General features: G+C 42.4%; 1 protein-coding gene across 1 annotated transcript; it reads left to right on the top strand.

Moving 5' to 3' along the window:
• Positions 1 to 1,978: 1,978 nt before the first annotated feature.
• NAA30 (N-alpha-acetyltransferase 30, NatC catalytic subunit) lies at positions 1,979 to 19,179 on the top strand. The gene is made up of 5 exons (XM_065747923.1): positions 1,979 to 2,087; positions 2,373 to 3,308; positions 10,465 to 10,588; positions 12,451 to 12,506; positions 17,918 to 19,179. The coding sequence occupies exons 2-5, from the start codon at positions 2,376 to 2,378 to the stop codon at positions 18,053 to 18,055; spliced, it is 1,251 nt and encodes a 416-aa protein (XP_065603995.1). The 5' UTR covers positions 1,979 to 2,087; positions 2,373 to 2,375; the 3' UTR covers positions 18,056 to 19,179.
• The last annotated feature ends 6,714 nt before the right edge of the window (positions 19,180 to 25,893 follow it).

Here is a 25,893-nt window from a genome sequence, read left to right as displayed (position 1 = left end):
CTGCTCCTACTGTTTGCTGCCCGAATAAAGTGCAACTCAGCATTCTGTCTGCAACACTTTGATGCAATCTAGAATGACATCTTTACTCTGACAAGAATTGCATATTTTGATGTCAATTTTGCACCACAGTTTCCTTGATATCTAAAGTAGTCTGTGCATAGATTCCCTCAAATACTTCTAAGAAAAAGAAGAAGGGCATCGACATAAGTAACAAAATGATACAGGAAGTTTCCTGAGTGTGTCCTCTCTTGTTAACAAATAAATCATCCACAGAAACAGGTGACAGAAGTATTGAACAACAAACTGGAAACAATGAGACTTGTGTTCAAGCTCTGTCCCTCCTTCAGAAAAAGGTGAGGCTTGCAATGACACGAGGGCACTCAGAGTTGCTGGAGGTTCAAGAAGCAGTGAGAGAAATCTGAGGAATAAAATACACCTGAATCCTTTTAAACAAAACAGAAGTTTTTGGGTTCAGAATGCTGCCTTTAAAAGCAATTGTCACCATAATACAAGAAATAAGACAAACTTAAAGGTCAAGTAAGCACTGAGACCAAGAACAGATCAACAGCAGTTTTAGGACACCTTTCATCTAACTTCAGACAGTGATAGTGAGGGTGTCTGAGATGAACCACTTATGCAGAGGTCTCTATTTATTGAGGTGATGAGACCACCAAAGCAAGATTTACCTGCCCTGCTTTAGAAAGCTAAAGGATTTAGGACAAGCTGAATTCTACCACTTTTTCATTTCCATTAGCATTAAAGGGAATCCAAGGCACGTGCTCAGAGGAGCCTGCCCTATCCATTTCTACCTTTGGTCAGATGGATCCTACCTGTGGACAATGAACTGTTAAGATCAACATCAGAACAAGGAACCTTCCAAGTCTGGAAGTGAGACAAAGAGAGCACACATGAGAGGTTGTTTTTTTCTATGGTACTGTAACCTCAGTACAGACAACACAGTATGTTTTTATGATAACAGTTAGATCCTCGTCACTCCATCACAAATTTTTTGCTGGATCATCTTCCTAACATGGATACCACCATAACATGTGGCTCGGATGCTTTCACCACTGTAACATGGCAAAGGAGAACTGAATTTAGGCCATTACTACACTGACATTTGTTTGCTTTTTCTGTTTAAAATACCCGAGGACAGTGAACCTCACTGCAACATCAGTGTGCCAGAGCAGTTCAGATCGGGTCCGCAAAGACACTTCGATGCCTGAAAGCACACACACACGCAAAAATAAAACCTCTCAACCCTTAAATGAAACTGTATACGAGCACTTTCGTAGAGCAGAGTAAAAACTGATCTGCAGAGTAACCGCAGAACACATAAAGGCAATCTTTCCAAACAGAGTCTCAGAAAGCAAATCTCAGAGGATAAAGAGACCAACTTCATCCTCAAAATTTGAGTTATTTTCATCTTTGATCGCTTGGGATCAAAGTTTTTTAACTCATTCGCATTCAGTCAGCTGGGCCTCGTTTTTTTCTCTCTTTTCCTGCTTTACTTCAGAACTCAGCAATTCAGAAACAGAAGACAGGAACTCCGCTGCCTGTTTTCTTCCTAATTGCAGAACCCTGTTAGGACACGCAGAGAAATGGCTGGATTTCTGTCTTAAGCCCGGGCCTGTCACTTCCTTGAAAAATAACTGCAGCGAAGGAGAACGAGCACGCCCCGCAAAGCTTCCTGGTGAGAAAAGGCAGCACGCAGCCTTCCTCCGCATCTCCGGGGTTGGGGGAGGGGAGGGGGGGAATGATGGCGTGTGTTTTAAACAAAAGTTTCTCGTTTCGTGACGAGATCTGGCGGGGCTGACCAAAAAAGCGAAGAGTAACGTGAGCTGGAAGACGAAGGGCAGAGAAAAAAGCGCTTTAAGGAACAGCTCAGTCCCCACAGCCCAGGCTGACCCGCGGCCTCGGGCTGTCAAGTCCCGCCCAGGCCCGTGGTGAAGCCCGCCCCGCCGTCAAGGGAGGAAGCGTCGCAAAAGCTGACAGGAAACTTGGCTGCGCGTTACGACGGCGGCGGCCGCGCTTGGCGGCCGCTGGATGAGCGGGGAGTGGGAGCCGCGGCGCTGAGGAGACGCGGGGTGAGCGGCGGCGGCGTTGGCGGGCGGGAGGGCCGCGGCGGCCGCCCGGGGCCCGCGAGGGACCGGGAAGGGGCCCCGGCGGCGGTCGGCGGCGGGGGGAGCGGGACAGCAGGAAGAGGCGGCGGCGGGGCGGCGAGGCGGGGCCCGGGCACCGTCCGTGCCTTTGTTCGTGGCCCCCCCACCCCCCCTCGGCCGCGGCCCGTGAGGCCGCCGCCTCGGCCTCTCCTCCCCCCGTCCGGTCTGACGCCTTCTTCCTCGGTGGGTTTGTGTCGGTCTCTCCCGTAGGATATGGCCGAGGTACCGCCGGGGCCTAGCAGCGTCCTCTCCCCGCAGGGGGACACGCTCTCCCCCTTCCCCGGAGGAGGAGGAGGAGGGGGGGGGCCTGCTTCCTCTTCCTCCTCCTGTTCCACCTCCTCCTCCGCCGCCGCCGCCGCCTGCACCGGGGCCCAGGACGAGGAGGCCGAAGAGGAGGAGGAGGAGGAAGAGGAGGGACCCGCGGGCGGACGGGAGCAGCAGCGAGGAGGAGGAGGAAGCAGCGACGGCGGCAAGGGGGGGCCGCAGCAGCAGCACCGCCTCCACCACCACCACCATCACCCCCCGCACCACAACCACCAGCTCAACGGCCTCATCAGCCCCGAGCTGCGGCACCTGCGGGCCTCCCTCAAGAGCAAGATCCTGGGCTCGGAGGCAGGGGCAGCCCCCGAGGGGCTGGAGAACAAGCGAGTCAGCAAAACAATGGGCTCCGGACAGCAGCAGCAGCCGTCGCCCCCGGCTGCAGCACCGTGCTCGTCCCCCCTTCCCAACCACCTCCCTCCTCAGGGAAGGACTGCACCCTCTTCTCCTTCTCCCGCAGCAGCAGCAGCAACAGGGGACAGGAGCCAGCCTGCTGCCACAACTACGACTGCTGCTAAGACTGCAGCCCGCAATGGGCTGGCAGGAGGGACTGGCTTGGAGGAGGAAGAGCAGGAGGAGGGGGATGAAGGTGGGGAGGAGGAGGAGTCCCTGCTGCTGCTCTCTAGGTCCTTAGCAGCAGGCTGCAGTTTGAAAGGCTCGGGAACGGACTCTCAGCCCGAGGAGGACCTAACGATACGATACGTCCGATACGAATCAGAGCTGCAGATGCCCGATATCATGAGACTGATCACCAAAGATCTGTCTGAACCCTACTCCATTTACACGTATAGGTATTTTATCCACAACTGGCCACAACTTTGCTTTTTGGTAAGTGCTGAGGGGGGGGAGGGCAAGAATTGGGAGTGGTTTGAGGCTGGGGTGGAGGCATGATTAAAAGGCTGACATGTGGAAATGCTTCTAATATTCTTTTTACGGCTAAGAGGAAAGGCCAGGCTTTTTGGAAAGTATGTGGCACTAATGAATTCTCCTTCTCACCTCAGCCTGCATAAGCAAAGCTTATGTCTGAAGTTTTTACGTTCATTAGTACACCTTTCTAGTGGTGGGGAAAGGGTTTGAACACGGGGCTGGGATCCAGGAATATGAGGCTTCTAATCTCGGTGTTGACATTGACTTCTGTGACCTTTGGTAGCTCATTTTGTTATTCTGCCTCAGTTCCTAGGTTTGTATTTAAAAAAGAAAGTACTCAGTCTGTGGGTATCTTGTGAGTGCTTAGCAATTTTTGCACAATGGTTCTCAAACTGACTTCAGCATGATGGCCATATGAATGTTGACGTGTGTAGGGGCACTGCTGAAGGTTTTGTAGACTTTTTGATCTGTTTGCTTACCTTGAAAAATTCAAGTACAACTGTATCACTTTTCAGGTGTGGCAAAGTATACAGCATACAGGAATTCTTATTTTGTTCAAGTTGTCTTGCAGTATTAATGATACCCTTACTGTTGTATTCTTCCTGCTACCCTATAAAAAAAAAATTGTTCTAGTTGTTACCCAGACTTTCTAAATATTTAGCACTTCTTGTGGAAAGAGAACTGTGAGACCTTTTTAGAAGGTGCATCTCAGCTGGCAAGCATGCTGTCAGGATAGTAATCCATGCACAGGTATATGAAACTGGGCATAAATTGGCCTCAGGGGTACGTATGCACATGGGGGGCTTGACTGTGTTTGGTTTACTCATTGGAAAGCTTCTCTGTAAAACACAGTGTTTTTGGGAGCGTGTGGTGCTTCCTTGCTCAAGTAAATGATGAATTATTTTTTCTTGATATTTCAGTCAAGGCAGAACACTGCTCTGGAAGAAATGATATAACCAGAGCCAAGACACCTTTTGATTCAAGGGTATCTCTGTCCAATTTTAATTGGATATGAGTACGGAAGGTGAAGCTAATGCAATCCATCTGGCCTTAAACTTACTACGTGTTCTTGGTTTAGGGTCTGGTGTAATTTATAGTGGGATTTATATGATTTATAGGAGGGTTTTCAGAAATGTGCCTCTTACAGCCCTGAAAAGGGGAATACAGTAGGCTTGTTTACAGGAGGTTGACCAGAGCGTTACCATCTGGAACAACATAGAAACAAGAAAACATTTGAAATCATTCTTCAGTCTCTGGTTGGACTGATCAGAGTAGAGTGGTAACTTTTCAAGCGTTGTGCCTGCACTTAGCTGTGTGTGTGAGTGATTTGCCTCATCTGGAAAAGAAATGCTCGTGTGCTACAAATATCTGTACTTGCAGCACAGGTGTGCCTTCAGTAGCACCAGCATGGTGTTGGGTACCCATTAAATCATTGTGCATCTTCTTAGACTTAGGATCTTTTTTTTTTTAACTAAGTTGGAGAGTGATTTGAGAATTTTCTCACAAGAAAAGCAGTGGCAAATTGTTTGATAGTACCAAAATGAATTATTTCTAATATATTTGTTGAATGCATTCGAGGAGCAAGGTTTCACTCAAGAAAAGGAAAACATCCAAAGTCTGTTCTGTGGTGACAGCTTCTTTGAATAGTCATGAACTATGAACAAAACTTTATTTGAACTCTGGAATTTTGCTCAGGTTTGCTGATATTTTGAAGGACGGAACAGTGGAAAGTGTGTAAAACTGTAGAGGAGATGGTGTCTAAAGCTGTTAGGAAATAGTTTCACATACGTAATAATTTGAAGCTCTTCTGGTATCTTGAGTCATTTGATGTATTTCTGTGACTGATTTTGGTATTTTTAAGGCTTGTTTAGTGGTTGTCTTGAGGACTTTCTGTTCTATAAAATTGAATTTGTTCCTGCAGTTAATGGATTCTTGAACTACTTCTATCTAATAACTCTTTAAAATATTTATCTTCAGCAGGAACTGCATATTCCAATTAGCAAGAACAATGTCAGGTTGGTGCTCGGAAGGATAGTGCCAGTTCCCACAGAATCATTTGTCTTCAGTGCCTCATAACCTCATACTTTTCTGGTTTCAGGATTTGCTTTGGTTTTGATTCTTCTTGAGAACAGGGCTTAGACTGTAACTTGCTTGTATTTGAGGGGAAAAACTGTCGTACTTCTATGTTTGGTTACTGAATTTCACAATCACTACTCTTAAGTCTTCCAGTGCATACTCTGTGGGCTTCGTTGTGTTGTGATGGGCTCCCTTCCTCAACAGCAGGAGAGGAAATAACTAACTCTATTTAAATGGGCAGGATGTATCTTTTCCTTAAACGATCAGCAGCTCTCTCTTGCTGATGTATTCAGTAAACAATCTTAAATGCCATAATTCTGCTATGTGGTATCTTGGATACCTGACAATGCAGAACTCTTCCAGGGGAATTTAATAACATTATTCCTCTGGATGGTGACCTCGTGGGTTTGAAGCTTGCTGAGCTTTGGCTTGGCTTTCCCAAGGTGATGCGACTTAATGGCTAGTGCCAATTGAAGGACTATTTGCTGCTTCTTCTGGTTCAAGCATCTTATCCTCACCTGTGTAGACCTTTAGTTTATCTGATTTGGGACATTAAGCTAGCCCCGACTCCCAACCCTGCATTTATACTTGTATGTGTGTTTGAAAGGATTTAAGTATCATAGAGTTAGGTTTCAGCTGGTTTAGCTCTAAGTGTATTCATAGCAGCATGACACAATTGCAGGTGTTGGTACAGGAAGAGAGGTGAGAATACACAGCTGGAGGGAAGGCCTAGGACCAGCCCTCACCAGTCCCTAGCATGGTTTTGCTCTACCAAACCATTTCCTACCTATACACTCAAAAACAAACTCACATTACACTTTCAGAGGGACTGGAAAAGCATCATAACCCATCATTTAACATCAGATGAATCTGTGTTACCATACTCCTGGCCTTTGAGTTAACACGTTGAGAATAAGTGATAAATAGCTCTGGCATGTGACACTGCTGCACTGTGTGACTGAGCTGCAGCAAGGTAATACCCTTCTCCTCTGTAAGTTGGGACTGAATGCTTGAGCTTAGATTCCTCTTGTCTTTGGAAGAGCAGGTGTGGCTGTGCTAGATGTGGGTGCCTTGCAAACACTTGCATTTTATTTGTTCCCAGGAGCTTTGTCAGACTGTTTTCTCTTCAGATGACCTACAGTAACCACTCTGCTGTCAAAGATGAGAGAGGAAGGGGCTATCTTTGTTTCACATCTGTAAGCATTGCTACAGCTTTGTCCTCGCATTGATTGTAAGAGCATTTTTGAAAGTTGTAGCTCTGCTTTCAAGTGTTTTTTTGCAGATTCTAGAAGGTCTTCAAACTCCTTTTGTTTAAAACTGATAAATTAAATATTGAAAAAAAAAAAGTTTTCCAAATACTGTAGCGTGGGAGAGGTGAGCTTGGGAGACCTTGCTCTGTTCCAAAGTTTGGATAAGAGAGGATATAATAACAGCAGAATTCTGACTGAGTGTTGTAATCTCTCCTTTATTCTTCGCTGCAGAGTCCCTGCACTGCTCAGCTGCCCCTTAAGAGAAGTCTGGAAAATGCATGCTTTTATTGGGTTCTGAACTTTGCTAGTAGCTGTAGCAGCAGTTATCATTTAAACTTTAGCAATTTTAAAATAAGCAATTAATTTCATGTAGGGGTTTCTTGTAATAAATAAATAAAGACTCGGAATAAATCATCTCTGTTTTTTCAGTTGCAGAGAGCTTGGGGGAGAAAAAGAGGAGCCAGAAAAGTTAGGGGACTGCATGGAGAGTCTTACCAGCCTCATGGCAGACCTAGAAAGGCATTCTGTAATATCCATGTACACTCCCAGTTTCCAAACTGCTGCGACTCCTCTGTATTCCATTTTCCTCATAGGAACGATCGTGCTTTGAGACACTTGCTGTGCTACTTCTTCCTGCAACAGGCTTTAAGAAGACTTCCATCTTTGTAGCGTATGTGTGTTTAACAACAACTAGTGCAGCTATTCTGGCACTGAATTGCACAGGAAGGAATTACTCGTGTCCAGTTTCATAGAGTGGAAACAGGGAGAGTGACTTAGTGATTTGCCCAGTGCTGTAAAGAGCTCTGACCGAACTGCCAGACTCCAGGTTAAAACCATTAGCCTAAATGTATTCCTTAATGGCATTCAGTAACATGATCTTTAAATGTAAGCCAAAGATTCGTACTGAGCTGTTCCTGTGATACTCTGGGCTGGATTTCAGTGCCTGTGTGGAAAGGGAACCTGCTGTAGTGCAGGTTCTGCTGCATTTGAATAGCAAAGTGTTTCTTTTTTAGGGGCAGGTCGGTTGGTTTAGTCATCTTTAAAAGGGAACTCTGGATCCAGAAGGCATGCTCAGGTGGTGGCTGACAGATGTAATGCCACCTTTGCCGATGAAATTGGTGCAAGTTGTTAGATTTTTGAGAGAGGCACTGTTCTTGCTGATTTATAAACATCTATGTTAACTCTGGTCGTGTGTGGTTGCAATACAAAGATTTTAAAATCTAGTTTGATTTAGACTTATTTGCATCAACTTTGTCCTTATGAATATTAGATTTGAATGTTGCTGAGAGTTTAGGATTGAAGTAAATCTTACAGTACTCCATGGGACTTAGATATCTAATAGGAGGTTGGGCTGATTTCTGTCTGTAGAAACCTGTATGTTGAGAAGTACTCTCATACACTTGAAAGGAATATTTGCTCTCTGATGGTCTTCCTGTACTTGATGTTGTATAGGAGCTACTACTTCTTCCTTCCCCCAGCTTTTTCTTCTTTTCCTTTTCCCCTCTATTTACACAGTTAAACATTTCCCAAATGGAAAAAAACGACCAAGTTTTAGTTCACATTTTGGATTTGTTTCCAGCTTTAGATAAGGTTGGAGAGAAGGAGAAAGGAAAGGCAGCAGAAAAACTCAGATTGTGGTAGAAATGCAGCATTGAGTATGGAAGTGGAGAACAGCCAGAGGTTAAGGGGCAGACTCACCTACTCCAAGACAGAAAGACAGATAGAAGTGTAGCAGGAAGTGGTAAGAAAGTGATATTTTATGCAGCTTTGTGGCAACATTTCTTTTGATTGCTGCAACCAAATTATTTGCTGCTCACTTAAAGTGCACGTTTAATGAGGGTGGGTTTTTTGGAAAGTAATTCTGACAAGGCAGAGCACAAATGTGCTGTGCCTGAGTCTGTGCTACCTCTTGGATGGCGAGGAGGAAAAAAATCAAGTGCCAGTTCGTGGTGTCTTTTTTTTTTAAGCAAGGTATAAGATTACATCTAGGTACTCAGCATAATTATAGCAATGTTATGAACAGTCTGTCTGATGATACTCTTTAACTCCCTGCTTTTCTCAGGTCTGAGCTTAGAAGTTTTGCCTTGAGCTGATACTTTGCATGCAGTTGTTGTATAAGTATGACTTTTCTTTTCTATGAAATGAAGGTGTGCTTTAGAACAAAGGACTGCTTTAGAGGCTGTGTATTTCAGTCCACTTAGATCATGTTTCGTTTGTCGTTTGCTGTTTAAAAACCACTGCTTTTGATTGTTCGGGGTTGTTCTTGGATGCTGTAAGAAAAATATGCATTTTTGCTGAGTGAAAACTTAGCTATATTTATAAATGTGTTTGCCTGACAAGCTCGAGCTGAGTTAGGTGTGCTGTTAGGCCTGTGCTGCATCACTGTTTTGGAACTGCAGCTCATTCATTTTGGGCTGCTTCCTGTCACCTTGTCTTGGGCTTCTGGCTGACAGCTGGCTTGGTTAATAACCCTCTGTCCAAATGGAGAGCTGAAAGACATCACACTTCAGGCAGAAAACCTCAGATTGGTGCCTGTGGTACGATCTCTAAGAACCTTCTGCCTATAGATTCTTATCCTACAAGCTGCACAGAAAAATGTTCAGGCTACAGAGTCTCTACCAGACGCTTTGGGGAGGCAAGCACTGGAGGCCTGGTAATACTGGCTCAGGCAGGTCTTTTCTGTTTGATGTCTCTTAGTGCTGTGAATTTGGATTATCCAGAAGCTGTTGTGCTAGCACATGCTTGTGCCAATCATGTGCTGTAGGCCTGGTTCAGGAGGCACACTTGAGCAGGAGGCTGGTTCTCCCTGCAGATACAAGTCTCAGAGTTGTGTGGATCCACTTACACACCCATGCATGCAATTTTCAGCTTTTTTTATCTGTCAATCTTTCTGTGAATAAACAGTAATAATTCATACTCCCTTTGGGTGCTGTCCTAGCATTATTCATTTTCCTGCTGCAGGTTATAATGTCATTAGTCTCTCATGCTGCCTAATCCTTCAGTTAACATACAACTTAGTTAATCTTATGCTCTCTCTAATGTCTTTCATGGTAGATTTTTTTGTGTGTGTGTGAACACGGTGGTTTTGTGAGTGGTTTGGTAAGTGTTTGGGAAGGGGCTAGGATCTTTAGGTTTGCTTTATCATCTATGTCTTTTTAACCACGCCTCGTGTGACGATGCCTTTGGATCTAACTGTCAGTGCGTAGCTCTTAGTAAATAAAACCTCTGGATAGTGAAAATGTGTGAAATTAACTGTATGCTTTTTTGTTTGTCTGTTCCTGGGATGTCCCATGACTGAAAACGACTGTTTCAAAACATCAAATGCAAAGATGTTTTTCTCTGATGCGTTGTGACCTTGACATTAATACCAGATAAAACTTAAGTATATTATCTACCCCAGCCCTTGTACATAAAAATTCAGATCACAATAAAGAGCTTTTTCCTTTGTGGCAGCCCATACGAATGGATCCATGCCTTCACTTGGTCTTTATCTCTTTTCTACCCCTTTCTGTCCCAGACGTTCATATTGGTAGACTTCATAGAGTAATACTGTGATTCTCTCCTGGACAACTCACTGCCTGTTCATGGACTGTAATTTTATTTTAATATGATAGCTCTCATATTTCTCTGTAGTCTTGTCTGTAGCTCTGGAAATGTTTTTAAAACTGACTTGATTGTTGTATACGAGCAAATTTTGTATGGCCGTTTCATTTTAAATGTACTGGTTTACTAATTCTGGTAGCACTGCAGATCACAAACTGAGAATGCATACCTATATGTTTGTCTTTAAGGCCATGGTAGGGGAAGAGTGTGTAGGTGCCATCGTCTGCAAGCTGGATATGCACAAAAAGATGTTCCGCAGAGGTTATATAGCCATGTTAGCAGTGGATTCCAAATACAGAAGAAAAGGAATTGGTAAGAATAGCCTTTTTGTTATTTCTTTCTTACATCCTAGCTTGTTGGGGTAAGCATAGGTGCGTAAGGATTGAAACAGAGCTGCACTTCTAGAGGCAGTGGTTTGCTGTTATCCTTGCTTTGCTCAATTTACATCAACCCCCCCAGTATCTTTTCCCATTCAGTTGAAATAACCCAATGTGCCCATTCCATGTGAGCTTTACATCTGGGTTATGAAGCTAAAACGAAGAGCATTCAGCAACCACTTACCTCTGCAAATTACCACTATCAAATAACAGCTGCAGGAATTGCTTTTCATTTTTATGTGTGCTGTCATAACTTTATTTCTTTGTTGTGTTCAGTGTGTGAGCATATATATATATATTTTCCAGTGAATATATCCACTGGCTTTTGCCTGTGAATTATGTACATATTACCCATTGGAGAGAATGTACGTAGCACATCGCTGTATTAATGCTTGAAAAATAGTTGTGTGTTACTGCTTGAACAACCAAAATGGAGATGTTTTGCTGGGAAGTTGCCTGGTGAAAGAAACAGCTCTTGGCAGGGAGCTTGCCCTCCCTCACTGATCACTTTTTGCCCTGTTAGAAGGGGTTTTCCTCCTTCAATCAAGCCAACTAGGAAACCTGGTGTTAGGATTGCTCGTAAGGAACTTAATTCTTTGGACTTGGTTTTGAAATTACATTTGAATTACTTGAAATTACATTTTTGTAGCATCTCTGTTTTGGCATATGTGATTATTTTATTTTGATGCAGTTCAGAATCTGTTACTGGTTTCTGTAGTGGAGCAGAAGGAAGAGGATAGTGAGAAATCATTCTCTCCTTTCCTTTTAGCTGAGTCATGAAGGAGCCTGCTGTGTTTTAGTTGCAGGTGCTTGGATTCATAAGTAAATAAGAACTAATGCTGTTCTTAAGAGCTCTACAAGATTTTTCCTTTGCTTTCAGTCAGATCATTATTTTAGAGTTATATAAATAAATTTTGTGCTTAACATTTTGCTTACTTTAGAATTATGTAAATGCTAACATTTATCCTGCATTTATCATCTTGCTGTTTCTCATAAAGTGTGTGGTTGATAAGGTGTTTTATATGCAGAACAGTTTTGTCATACGTTCAGTGAAAATCTTAATTGATTAAAGTTCTGAGAATACTTGAAAACAATCTCTGGATTCCTTGGGGTTTTTTTTTCCTTTTCCTTAGCTTTCTAATGGAAGTGACATTTATGCAATTTCATTGAACAGCAGTTTTTTCCAGTAATAACTTTGAAATCAACTTTCAATTTCACCCCAATTCTACAGACAGGTAGGGATATTGCATTTGTAGAACTGTTGTGAAATAGATGAAAATTAATGATAAATAATTAAATTAATGCTTGACTGAAGGGAAGGGATGGGCTTCGACCATATTATTAGTTGCTAGCAAATCCAAATGGGGAGCAAGCCACAAGAAAAGTGGTTTCATACGTTCTGTTGCAAGTAGAAGTATTTGTTTTAGTAAGAGGAAATTCCCTTGGAAGATGAATGCCCTTCAAGTACATGCCAGCAGATTTTGCCTTTAAATGCAGCAAAAGGGAATGAATCACATCTTGGAAGGCTATATATAACACCATGTTAAACATAGAAGCCTGTTTCTAATATCCTTGCTTTAGAAGTCTTTTGCATTCAATCTGAGTCTCTGGGTAACTTCAGGGATGATTTCAATATTCAAACTTGAGGCTACAGCTTGACTGCAACTTCTTGTTACATTCTTTCCTCCCTGATTTCCCCTGGTGTCACAGCACGTAGGTAGCACACGTTAGTTGTATATAAACTGTCATCTCTTGCAGCACATTTCTAATTAATACTTACTGAAATCTGTGTTTCAGGTACAAACTTGGTTAAGAAAGCTATTTATGCTATGGTCGAAGGAGATTGTGATGAGGTAAGATCTCATAATCAAAAACTTCCGCGTTGTTTATGGTTTGTGTTCTCCTGTGTGTGAATTCATTTCACAGGTTTTTCTCTGCATTTCACAGGAATGTGTTTTAGGTGGGAGCTGGGTTAGCAATGCTCTCTTTCTTTTGTAATAGAAGGAAAAGAGCCTCAAAAACATATGGCATAAATAGAATAACTTTCTATATTTGTCATAAATATTCAACTGCAGCATTTCAGATTCTGTTTTACTTTGCAAAGCTTCCTCAGCCTCCAGTTGTTGGCATGTTTTCTTCTGAAGAGTCAAGTTTAGGTTCAGTTGGCCGGGATAACTTGCATGTTGTAGTATTTCCACACTTTCAGAATGCACGGAGGTATTGGAACAGTACATGCTGTAATATTGCAGAGTATAGTTTTATTGCAACAAGTAGTTGGGTTACTCTGACAGTGCTGAAGGTAAGGTCTGAGGATTTAGCACAGCAGCGAAGGAAAGTGACTGTATCACTGCCAGACTGTTTCTCTGTCCTGTATGTTGTTAGTCTTCTCTTTTACTAGATTATAGTCCTATTTTTTTTTCCTTTTTTCATGTATGGAGAAACTCTCTTTACATTCCCTGTTGAACTTGAGGAGGAACTCCTCTTGCAGCAGTTCTCAGTCCAGTTCTCCGATTCTTTAACTTTCGTCAGCTAGCTTATTCCTGACATCTGAACACTGTCATTTCAGTGTATCAGCTAATGATGCTTTGTTACCTCACTTCACTTGTCGCCTCAGCTGCCCAGTTGAGGTTTTGTTGAAGCTTTTTATACAACATTTTTGTTACAGAACTTGCACGTAACTCTTTGACTTTTTCCAAGCGTGTGACACCTTTAGCAACATCCTTTCGTGTGTTCTGACTTCAACAACTTGCTCGGGGTTGTTCTCTTCAGATCCCACTCTTGCCTCCATTTTCTGGTCCCTTTCTTTCTACAGTTTGTTGTATTCAGGCAATGTACTGCAGCCTGATAGTTCTGTAATTATTTAAGTTCTTTGTTTTGTCTTTATGCTTTTATCGTGTGCAGTGTGCTTTACTCTGATCTATTTTTCCACTTGCTACCTTGAACTTATCTTTTCCATTGCTTTCTGCTGTGGTTTTGAATTCATTTGCAACTGTTATGTATCTGAGGTTTGAGGAACAGAGGGGGGAAAAAAGTGTATCAGTGTTCTCATCACATTGGGAGAAGTGAGAAGCAGGGACTTGAAGCCTGCTGTTGTTAGATTGTCAGTAGCAGAATTATGTGTTTCTACCCAGGCCACCAGAGTTGCAGTAAGTTCCTGTATTATGTATGAGTGTGTACTACTGCTCCCACAGCTTTGATTTTATATTGGACTATCTTAGAGGTACACATAATGAGCTCTCCTGTGCCTTTCTTCTTTTTCCTCCTGCTTTAATAATGATCCAAGAGTCTCTCTCACCATTATTTACTTGTAAACGTGGTAAGGATTGCAGGCTACTCTGCAGTAAGACCTCATTAAGCCTTAGTCATAGATTTTCATCTTTAGTGTTGTATAAATGCTCATTATAAAATCACAGGTCATTTTTCAGACTTTTTGCTGTCCCTATTTAATCAAATGTGCTTCAGTGCAAACTCCTTACAGTGTGTGCTGGACGGGTGCAGGCATGTTTCATTCCCAGTTTGGAAACCGTGTAACAGTGTTTGTGGGATGACGATTCTGAACGAATTATGCCATGCTTCTTGGGGGCTTTTGCATCAGCCTGGTTTTATACTAGTACAAAATTTTGCAATGGGAACTCATGTCCAGGCAGTGAGGAGCACAGAGGATATTCCTGACTTCCTACTGCACCAGTTGGCAGAGGCACACCCAGGGTAATACAGCATGTTTATGCTCAGCATGCAGGTAATGTACAACCAAATAGGAAACATATTCCTTTTCTTTGGCAGCAGGTGTAGGTTTCTTCCAGATACGTGTTGTAATAATGATGTTTACTTGTTGCACATGGTAGATTGCTGAGAAATTAACAGTTGTGACCAGGGTTTGTAGGATCCAGTTAGCCACCTGCTATTTAAAGCTCTCTGACAGAGCTGAGAAACTTACCCTCACCATTTATTACAGCAGTTGCTGGGGGGGGAACAGTTTCTGTCCATCTGATTGATGCCTGGCTGATGAAGCAGTGCATGACAGTGACTTCTCTTTGTGAGGTGTGTAAATAGTTTCTCTCTGCTGCTCTTAACACGTTTTTCTACATCCCTTAATAAAATCAAAAGCATGATGGAAATGTGAAGGTGCTGTTACTTGATACAAAACGGACTGCAATTCAAAAATGCTCTTTGGAAACTCACTTAGGAAATCATTAATAACAGGAATACGGACCTGTGATTGTCATTAAAACTTTCCAAAGGCTGCTTAGAAACTCTTCCTTTCAATCTAATTACGGAATAATTTAATGTTAATAACTTATGTTCAGTATGGTCCATCACAGAATATAGAGTTCAGACTTCACTGGGTGCTGCAAAAGATGTGTGTGCCAACTCCAGCACACAGGGCATCTGGCTCTTCTGTACATTTGTTTGTCCTTTACATAAAGGCACTTTTCTTAAGTTCTGCTACTTAAGATTGTCATATGGAGCTGCTCTATCTCTTAATCAAATTAAGGAAAGGAAGACTTGTTTATTCATTCGTAGACTTTCCATCTGTAACGAATGACTGTAAGTAATCTGCATGTGATTATTCACCTCATGTTGCATTATTTCAGCACCATGTAACTACTAACTAATCAAAATAAGACTTGGATAAGTGGAACTCTTCAGAGCTTTTTTGACAAAGTGTGGAAAGGAGTTGTGACTTCCTGTGAGAATTCCTATGAAACTCTGAAGTTGTGTCTTTCTAATTCAGTACTGTGCTTCTAAAAAGGATGGATTTTTACATAATCCTATTTGAAATTATCAAACTATTGACATCCTTAGCTTTTCTTAATGTACAGATCACTTTGCATAAGTTTTACATTGGGGGTACTGCCTATCTTGAAATGATGAAGGCAGTCAATCCGATGGAGAAGCACCCATAGCTTGAATCTCATGGTATGCCAGGTTTATATGTAAGAATAGTGGCCTCTTCTGGGACTGCTGAAAGAGTATTTTCTTTCATTTGACTGTATTCCGTGATTTGGTTTCTAAATTTGAATGCATTCAGGGTTTGAGCTGAAAAAGTGAGGAAGTTTGGCCCACGCTTTTTCCTTCAGCTCAGGTAAATGAGATATGAGAAGGTAATAACAGCAAACATTTTATTCTGTTCGTACAAGAAATTCCTTGTTTATAAAACTAGTTAAAATTGAATAGAGTCAAGATGATAACAGGGAATTTTTGGTATTTGGGCATAAGAGAAAATAACAGCATGAACGTTGCAACTTGCACAGGAAATCTTGTTTAAACCCAGTCAGGCCTCACTGATCTACAGGAGCAGATGGTGTTGAGTTATGAGAAGATTTAACAGGCACATTTGCAGAATAAAATAAACCCGCAATAAAGGTAGCAACTGAAGATTTTGAGCTGGATTGAACAGAAGAATCCTTCACAGAATCGGGCTATTGAAACCTGTACAAAACATACTTCTTTCCTTACTAGATCCAGGAGTGTGTCTGTAGCCCTCTGTGAGATCAAGACAGTATGCTGAGATCAGGGAATTATTTTTCATTGTGCCAAATCTTAGAAATCCCAGAACAAATCTCTTGCATTAGCTTTCAAGATGGGCTTTTGCTCAGGTGCTGGGATTCCAGCAAACCTGAATTTCAACATTTAACCGCTCCCTTAAATGCAGTGATCTGCAGTGTTGGAAGTCTTCTAGCAGTGCAAGGTGTGCAAGCTTGCAGTTGAATGCAGACATGTTATATTACTGTGTCAGAATAAAGAACCTTAGTGCAAGTGAATATCATCTGTAGCCAGAGTTCAAATAAGAGTTTCCTGCACTGTGGATTTACGTGGGTCAGATTTCCTGTTAGGCATAGTGCTTTGTTTTAAATTGGACTAAGAAATTGCACAGTGTGCATACTCATGTAGAAAAGAGGAACTCTTCAGGTAAACTATTGCATTTCATAATTGATGATAACTTGAAAGTTATCCATTTTAGTAGATTAAAGTTGGTAATAGTAATTGATCAAGTGTAAGGCCTGGTACTATTGCATGAGGTGCCAGCAAGAGAAATTTAATCTCTAGTTCTTCCCACGAGACTAAGAACTGGATTTGCTTGTCTTAAGAGTACAGGTACAATGGACTGTCCTGTAATTTAAGAACTATGGCTATTAATATTTTAACGTTTGTTTTAGAAAAACAAACTTCTTCTGAGCCTTATTTTCATTCAGTGTATGTCGTTTGCTGGATTGTTAGCTCTGGCTTTACATTTCTTACAACATTCTCGTGTTGGAAAAGCACAGGGGGAATTATCCATTGGAATGTGGTCTTGTGTGGCTTGAAACATTAGTGCTCAGATACATAAATGGAGTGGGTTTTTAAATCTTACTGAAGGAGACTGCAGAAAGCCTGTACTTGAGGCTCCTGGGGCAATTTGCAGTCTTTGCTTTCCATGGACTACACTAAAGTTTGCTGTGAGCTGTTGGTGACAGCTCTTCCTGCAGATGTGGTATTATCAACATAGAGGCTAAGAAAAAAAAAGGGAAGAGGTGCTGTTTCTTTCAGGCTGGCTGGGAACAATAAAGGACTTATGTTCTGAAACCAATGCATTACTTGAAATATAATTCTATGCCTTTTACTTGCTCGCTGTAATCAATTACTTCCATCCCAGGCCTCTCTCACAACGGCTTTGCTCTCTGTAACGTCTCATGTACCCATTGGCATATGTGGAATGTTGCTATAGGCCATCCAAGAAGCCCTGAACAGGACTTTGTGAGCCTGGGATCTGCCTGGTGTGTGTGCTCTGGGTAGAGGCTGGAGGTCCTTGTGCTGAGCGCAGATATACGTTTCCAACACTGGATCTGATGGAGGGGCGTAGAATGAGTTTGTATCTAGGTCTAAATCCCTCAAATTAGAGAGTCAGGGATGAAGTGTAAGCAACTGTGTACCACGTTCTCATGATGTGTAGAGGTTAAGTTCTTCCTTCAAAGTATGTGTTTGTATTCAAGAAACGTGTCTGGTACTGAGGGAGGTGGTTTCGTGGGAGATATTGGTGATGGGTGGGTGGTTGGACTGGGTGATCTTTCCAACCTTGGTGATTCTGTGGTTTGGATGCTGAGCTGTTATTGTTTTGTTATATTTTTTCCTACCACAGCTACTAGGTGATGATTTGAAGCACTGTTTCCAGCAGACCAATCTTGAGATGAATGAAACTTGCTTACGACTACTGTTGCTAACAGCTATTTTTTAGTGTAACTGCTTTCTCACATAACGCTCTCTCTCTTTGTTTTTCTTCAAGGTCGTATTGGAAACAGAAATCACAAATAAGTCTGCTTTGAAACTTTATGAAAACCTTGGGTTTGTGCGAGACAAGAGGCTGTTCAGATACTATTTAAATGGAGTTGATGCACTGCGTCTTAAACTATGGCTGCGTTAACAGAAACCATCCCATCAAGCAACTGACGTCCCAGCAGCTCAGAATTGTCCTTTGCATGCAATGCAATTTGTACAAAATTGCTTTGCAGGTGGACTTAGTAATTCCCATGCAGCTCTTATCTTGTCAGTGTCTCATTTGAGTGTCGCACATATTTGTTGCACTTTGGCATGGCGCGTTTGTTCCGAATTAAAGCAGATCGTTTCAGACTTGGAGCTCTTTTGGTACCAGCAGGATGTGCCAGTTGATAGCCAAGATAGGTTCATTCATTTGCAAGTCTGCTGACTGTGTGACATACACAGTGAACGTTTTATGAAAGGAAGAACCTGTATGTGGAACGCAGCTTTTGGTTCCAGAAAAAAAAAAGCCAATGTAGATTGTAAAATTCTATAAGTATACTAACATTTCATACAAAAAAAAAAGAAAAAAAAATTGCCATAGTTTTCTGGAAAAAAGGCTTCAATTTTAGGTTTTATTTTTCAATATTGAATTTTCCATTCTTAAATATTGGTACCTCAGTGATTAGTGAATGAAAAAATGTATTGTAGGGTGGGGTGTGTGTTACAATGAGTAACAGTAACAATTAAATTGCGTCTGCCAGTGCCTGTATAGATAAGTATATTTGTCTTCACCTCTAAGTTTGGAGTGCATGCTTTTATTCTTTTACTTTCTTCAATTGTCTCTGCAAAGAAAATTCTGCTTTTATTTAAATTCTGGATTTGATAATAAATTATTTCAGATTTCTATAATTTGGATACTTCTCCCAAACGAGGGTTTGGAAGGCCCTTCTTTTCTTATAGCAGGAAGTGTAAGCTATTTTGAAAACCTCGAGTAGCTGCTAAAAGAGAACCTGATGTTGCCAGTAAATCTCTGCTGGTTTTTGGATGCACTTTTTTCTTTAAAAGAGTGAGGGACTTTTAAAAGAAGATATAGAAAATTAATGTAAATTGGTATGATTTTATTTAATCAAAATTATCACTAGGAGCTCTGAAAAACAGCTATTTTATGATAGTTTGAACAATTATTATTTTTTTTTTCAGATTCAGATTGCTTTGCTTCAGTGTTCTAAAATGCTTCAATCTTTGGTTCTTGGACTTGGAAATAAATTTCAAGGTGTATTGTATCCATTTTTAGCTGCTCTCATTTTCTCTAATCTTACATGAGCTAAATTATTGGGGGATATGTATATATTTTTTCTTCCAAAATCAAAGTGTTGGGGAAGGGATTTCCTTCTCTTCCCCCTTCTCCCTCTCCCTTTCTCTCTCAATTGGGCTTACATGGGTTTTACCAATACCCATCAATTTGTTCAGTAATTACAGTGTCTAGGCTTTCTTGTTCAGCGTGGTTATATAGCTCAGTTCTATGAATCAGTTGGTTGGGATTTTCATTTTTATTCATATTTTTCCTCCACTTTGAGAAAAGTATTAGTTGACTTTGGAAGAATCTGTGGGAGGGGAAAAAAAAAGGCTGAACTCTCAGTGAATCTGCTCTTCAGTAGTTGAGATATAATATATCTCAATACCTTTCAGATTTGCCTTACTACACTTTTTTTTTTTTTAGGGTTTGGTTTGAGTCCTTTTTTGTTGTTGTTGTTTTCTTTTGATTAATTAGTGTACATTTAAAAACAAAAACTATAAAACCCCTACCTCTGTTACCATTAGGAGAAGATCCCTGTGCAGGAGAACTGGATTGAGAGGAAAGCCTTATTTTGTGCAGACTGGTGGCACGTGGTGGTGGGCATTTCCCACCGTGTGCATAGTGCCAGTTGGATCTGAAAATAAAGACTTTCACTGATGTTGGCCCTTCAGAGTTTTCTGCCTGCAAACACCATCTGTGTTTCTGAGAGGGTGTAAGGAGAACTCACTGAAAATGGTGCCTGGATCAGTGTTACCAACTGGAATCTCATCCGCTGAGTTCAGAGCAAAGCCTTCACTTCACACGTCCCCAGCCCCGCTGGTTTGGCAGTTATTTAGAGCAGTTCTTCAGGAGGTGAAGGCTTAAGTATCAGGAATGCTAAATTGATGGAACCAGGCTTTTCCCAGATGCATTCAAGTTGTCTGGGGAGTGACTCCTGCTCTGGCTTGCTTGAGCTAAGGAGACAGATAAGAGAAGCTTCGTGCCTTGTTAGCAGCTGTCGGGCTGCAAACTGCAGAGTAGGCTATCTTGTGTCTCTGCTGATGTTTAAAAACCGAAAAGCCAGACAAGCAAGTTTTCTGGAGGTTAATATTTAAGCTGTGGGTGTCTTGAGTTTGAGAGCAGGCTCAAAGCTTTGCTTTTTGTGAAGGCACTGCTGGCAAATGCCATTGCCCCTGAGCAAACTTCAACTGCAGTTGTGTTTGTTTGTTGTAAGAAGTAACGCGCTCTCACCACGCGGTTTCTGCACAAAATAGGTGCGTGTCTCTTTTCAAAGAGCACAAATCCTGTGAGGTCCTAGCATTGCTGCCGTGGAACAGATTTGTTCTCTGTGTTGCTTTGAATTGGATCTCGAGTGGGAAGTCAGGAATCGCAGAGAGATGAGAGCAGCTTTTCAAAGCGGGTTGAGTGAAGAGAAGTTCGGTTGCTTATTTCTCATGTCTGTTGTTCAAACTCAGTCCCTCACGTTTTGCATTGACAAATCTAACTAAGGAGTCCATCGTGTTTGTTCGAGTTTGCCCAAGTGCTGCTGTTGGCTGACGTGTCAGGTATGGATTACGTTGTTGGGGTTTTTTTTTAGGCGAGGAAGTGATCAGGTTCATCACCTCCAAGAAAAGCAGGCGTAGTCTAATTGGGGCTGCATAGTGCATCACAAACTTCTTCAGGGCACCACGAGGCATTGCTAAAACAGAGTGCTTTGTTAAAAACGTTCAGGTCTTGTTATAAGCATTGCAACCTGTTTTGGAGTTCTGGTATCAGATGGGCATCCGTGGAAATACTGAGTGTATCTCAAAATACCAGGCTGCTGTTTTGAGTGGATTATATTCTTCTGTCCCTTTATCTTTTTTGATGAGAACAAAAACAGTGGGGTTATGAAATGTACAAGCTGTCTAAATACAATGCAGTCAAATAAATGGTTGTTTATCTATTTCCTTTCGGATGGAAATGTTCTAATGATTGTTTTGCTCTGTCTACAAAGCAGTGAATGTGCACTTATTCCTGAGAGGGAAGGGGCTGAAAAATCAGTATGAGAAAACAGTGAATGCTGTTTTTTCGTATCGCTGTTTCTAATTTTGATGCCTCTGCTGGAAGCATCTTGAATAGCATTTCTGTGAACTTCAGTTTCAGAGCTGAGCTGAGGTGGAACCTTTTTCCACGTGTGCTAAGTTCCTCTGCTGGAATTACAGAACTGTAGGGGTTGGAAGGGACCTCCAGAGATCACGGAGTCCAACCCCTTGCCAAAGCAGCTCCCAGCCCAGGGTGCACAGGTAGGCATCCAGGTGGGTCCTGAACGTCTCCAGAGAAGGAGATCCACCACCTCTGTGTGCAGCTGCAGTGCTCCATCACTGCACTGGGAAGAAGTTCCCACACACACTGGTGCAGATCTTCCTATGCTTCATTTTGTGGCCATTTCCCCTCATCCTATCACCACACACTGCTGAGAAGCAGCAGCTCCCCTGCTTTCCTGGTACCTTACCACTGGGCTGCCCGAGGGCTGGAGTTTATCGTGGAGCTACACTTCCACAGACACATCACTGCTTTTCCACTTCTCACTCTGCAAGAAGCAGGTTAAATTATTCTCCTGCGTCTTGCACTGCAGTGTATATATAGACCCAGTACATCCAGTTAGTTTATGTGGGCTAAAATAGATTTGGAGAGGCCTAACATTTATTTGAATGCACAAATGTAAGAAGTGCTTTTCTAACAGACGTTCCAGGCAGGGCTGGCTGGGTGATATTTTTAGGCATTAAAGTTTTATGTATTGCCCACTCAACGCACGCTTTGAAAATCTTGGATTTCTTCAAAAATTAGAATGTGGAGGGATCCTGAACTGTGATTCACGCAGGGGAAAGGGGAATGCTTCTCAGTGCATGCATGTTTGTGGTGAGGATGCTGAAGCTTTTCTCTTTCTATTGATAGCTGACTCCCTGTGGGGAAAGGCAGAGCTGTGTCTACATTTTGCTCCTGATTATTGCTCTTCATTGTGAGGCTCAAAGGTAAGGTAAAACCAAGCAAGAATTCAGAGGGGTTTAGAATAGATGATTCTAAATTGATCTTATAAACCTGCTGTCCTCGGCAGGACAGTCCTCCTTCAGCAAAGCCTGCCTGAGCCCTCTTCACTGCAACTTGTGGATGCTGGCAGCTTTGTGTATTCGAGGAGAGACTTCTTCAGGTGATGCCTGGTTGGATGATGACCACCTTGCTAGGATTGCAGTTGTATCAGTCTGTTGGTGAAGTACTCGTGCTTTCCTCTTTCACTGAACAGCTGCTATCACTTAGAAAGCACTGCTAAGGAGAGCATTGAGACAGAGAGCTAACCCTCTGTCTCAATGCCAGCAATTCCTATTGATCTTTGTTGAGTTACACGTGATAGGAAAAAGGACAAATCCAAGTTATGAAATACAGCCTACACAGCCCTCAGCCAAAGCTCGAGAGCAGTTCTCTGTGTGATTTTCTCACAGCTGTTTCTGTTACCTTAGGCCCATAGGACCTTGATTTCAGGTAATTATGAGTAAGAAATAAGAGACTTTCTTGGTCTGAAAAGACATGAGTAGAAACAAGTGCACACTGGAAAGTTGTAATAAATGTTTTTTGTGCTGTTTTTAATATTCAAAGGTTCCTAAGGGCTAAAAACAAAGCCCCCAGCCTCAGAGCTTGTGGAGTTGCTTCATTTTAAGCAGAGATGGAGGAGTGATTCTCTGAGGTTGTTTTTTTCTTGCTGGAACATATTTTGGAGATGCTGGTTTAATTTTGACCTCTGCACGGACTATTAGTTCTATCCCAGACCTAGGAAATCTTCCAGCAGTCAAATTGATCATAGTGAACAAAGTATATTTTGAACTTTCTGGTGGACATTTTTACTTTTTCTGTTTTTTTTTTTTTTGGTGTGTTTCACAAGGCAGCTGAATAGGGACATATTCCTGCTTCTTTATTTCAGTCCTCAGTAAGGTGTGAAGCACCAAGGTAGCAACAGATGAGCTCTGTAGGAGCCACCAGGTGTGAAAGAGCAGTGAAAACAAAGGCTGAAAATGTAAATGGCGGAGCAGCTTTGCCAAGGTAAGAGAGCCGTATGCAAAGCTCACGTTACTGCTGGCATTATGAAGGAGGGGAACCAGAACTCCATTAGCACTGCAGCCCATGTGGTTTTAAGAAACACATCTGTCCACGTGAATCCACTCCTCTCCGTGAGTAATTTGGAGCAGCAAATTGAATGCTGTCACATTGCCACGGCTCCATCCCTAGGGGTGGGTGCACTGGGGGAGGCTGTTAGTCTAAGTCAGAATTGGTCTTTAATATTGAGTCTTATATTAATATAATAGTTTAATATTGGTCTTTAATGTAAGAACAAACAAATGAACCCTCTGGGTTGGATGCGTTTGATGAGAATAGTCGATCTGCCATTTCAGTATTGAGCTGAGTGTGCTTCAGCCTCATTGAGGGGAGGCATAAGGGCCTGCTGGAGGAGCTAATTAGCACCAGCAGAAAACCAGCTGCTCTTCAGCCAAATTAAAGGTGCCCTTCCTTTTCCACTCAGCTCTGGATCCTGCAGCTTCCTCAGGAATGGATGGTGCTTTCAGGTATGTAAGTCTGCCTTTGCCTAATTAAATACCTGCACCACTCGTGGTGTTTAACGACAGAATTTGGCAGAAATTGTATCTTGTCTTGAGCAGAGTCGAGTCAGAAGCTACTTTAGGTTGCCTTAGGTCTGGTCTTCCTCAGGGCTGACACACAGCGTATTTCTGCAGTGTTGTTGGGAACAGGAGCCCTGGGCCAGTATGCAGTTGTAAAACACCTCCAAAAAGTAAATGCACTTACATATTGGAAAGCAATTCAAGCTGCAAATGGTGACAGTCCTGTTCTGCATCTTGCAGAGATCTCTATCGTGCTGCCTGAAAGTGACATTCAAAGAGTGGCTCACTTGGGGCTGGAAAAGAAGTTCTTCCTTACAGAAAGCACGGCTGGCTATGATTAAAGAAGAGAAAGTGTTTTCTTTGGAGGTTTTGTTGTTTTGTTGAAGTGAAAATTGAAAAGCTGGCCATCTCTGGCCTGTCAACGGACCTGACAACGGCCTGAACAGTTTCATGTGTAAGTTAACAAAAGGAACATATAGAACACATCCTGATAAATATGTTATTGTGCATCATGCTCCCTCCTAAGAGACTGCATCGATGTCTGCTATGTGCTCAATCCTCAATACCTGACTGAAATACACCAAACACACAGCTACTGAAATTCTCGTTCATCACAGGGCAGTCAGATTATAGTGACCTTACTGGTTCCTTCCACCTCAAACGAGGCTGTGATCCTATGAATTGCAAAACATCAATGTTTTGGTGTCTTCCACATGGGAATAGCTTTTGTCTGTCTCAGTGGGGAGTCTGTGGTTGTTTTGCTGTGGTTTTGCTGCAAACTGCTTTCTTAGAAAGCCCTTTGGAAGGTGAGCTCTCTGAAAAACATTTCCAGTGTCAAAACCCCTAGAGAGACCAACAGAAACAACCCGTTTTCCTCCTTGGATGTGGCTCCTTGTGGCTGTTGCTCACTTAGTAAGAAATGGAAACACAAATTACATCACCTGTTTGGGAACGTAGTTTAAAGCATCATTTCTCAGCTCCTTCCTTCTTCCACTACTGGTTGAGCTTCACAAAACATTCATTCCCAACCTGTCCTCGTATTGAAGGAATGAGTCACCCTAACAAAGTTTTCTTTGGCAAACAACTCCCAGGGAACCTCAAACTTCTGATCCTTAAAATTAAAAGCTAATTTCTGAGGTCGCTTTCATTTGCAGTTTTTGTCCTCTGGGCTTTGAAGGAAGACTGTCACTCACTGGCTTTACTTGGAACATCATAGGATCACAGAATATCCTGAGTTGCAATGGGAATCACTGAGTCTGGGAGCAGTGTCCCCACACTTGCTGAGCTCCAGCCCTTGAAGCCATGCCCAATGCCCTCTGGAGCAGAGCCTGTCCCTGATGCCCAACCTGAGATCATATCCTGGTGGAGGAAACACATAAAAAACAGCAATTTATCAGCTAACTTTCAGCTGTGCTTGGTTATTACAGGAGCTTGCTGGTTGCGCTGTGGACTTTATACAGGAGCAGGGCTTAATCCTCTACTCTGCTTCTGATACAGAGGAAAGGGCTTCTGCCTTCTCTGTTTTGAGGGATGGACTGCCTCACTACTCTAAACAGAAACCAAATCTTTCTGTAAAATTAGTACTTCAAGAGAAAATGGTGAGCTGCAGTAAGTTAAAGTATGCCTATAGGTTTGTAGTAAGGATTTTGATGTCTTCTTTTTGTTTTGTTTCCACCATCCATGTTTATGTCAGGTGCAGATAGGTCCTCTTAATGGGAAGTCAAATCTCATTTAGAAATCTGCCAGTTTCCTACCGTATTTGGCAAGCTGACTTTCCTCCCCCAAATTTTCACATCTCTATGCTGCCCTAGCCTAGCACTGCTCCTCTGTGTGCACATGTGGGTTTAAGCAGTGAATGCAAGCCAGAGGCACCTCCTGTGAAACCTGAGGCAATGCATGATTTAAATGCTGTCTGCAGCCCACTTTCCTCAGACCAGCCCAACTTGCTTAGAAATGAATAGATTTTTCTCAGTTGGAGGCCAGGGGAAAGCTGAAGCTTGCAGAAACAGCAGTGTGTGCTCGCTGCACAAAGAGTTTTCCCACTGGTGTGTGACCACTTGTTAACTCACAAGCTGC

This window comes from Cyrtonyx montezumae, unplaced genomic scaffold, assembly GCF_038088225.1.
Source record: "Cyrtonyx montezumae isolate F1298 unplaced genomic scaffold, pur_monq_1.0 scaffold_10, whole genome shotgun sequence".
NCBI classification, from domain to species: Eukaryota; Metazoa; Chordata; class Aves; order Galliformes; family Odontophoridae; genus Cyrtonyx; species Cyrtonyx montezumae.
This window is presented reverse-complemented; position numbering and strand designations above follow the sequence as displayed.

Coding starts and splice junctions, on each gene's coding strand:
- NAA30 (XM_065747923.1), top strand. CDS start 2,376: ATGGCCGAGGTACCGCCGGGGCCTAGCAGCGTCCTCTCCCCGCAGGGG. Junction 3,309..10,464: donor GGCCACAACTTTGCTTTTTG/GTAAGTGCTGAG, acceptor TTTGTCTTTAAG/GCCATGGTAGGGGAAGAGTG. Junction 10,589..12,450: donor ATACAGAAGAAAAGGAATTG/GTAAGAATAGCC, acceptor TCTGTGTTTCAG/GTACAAACTTGGTTAAGAAA.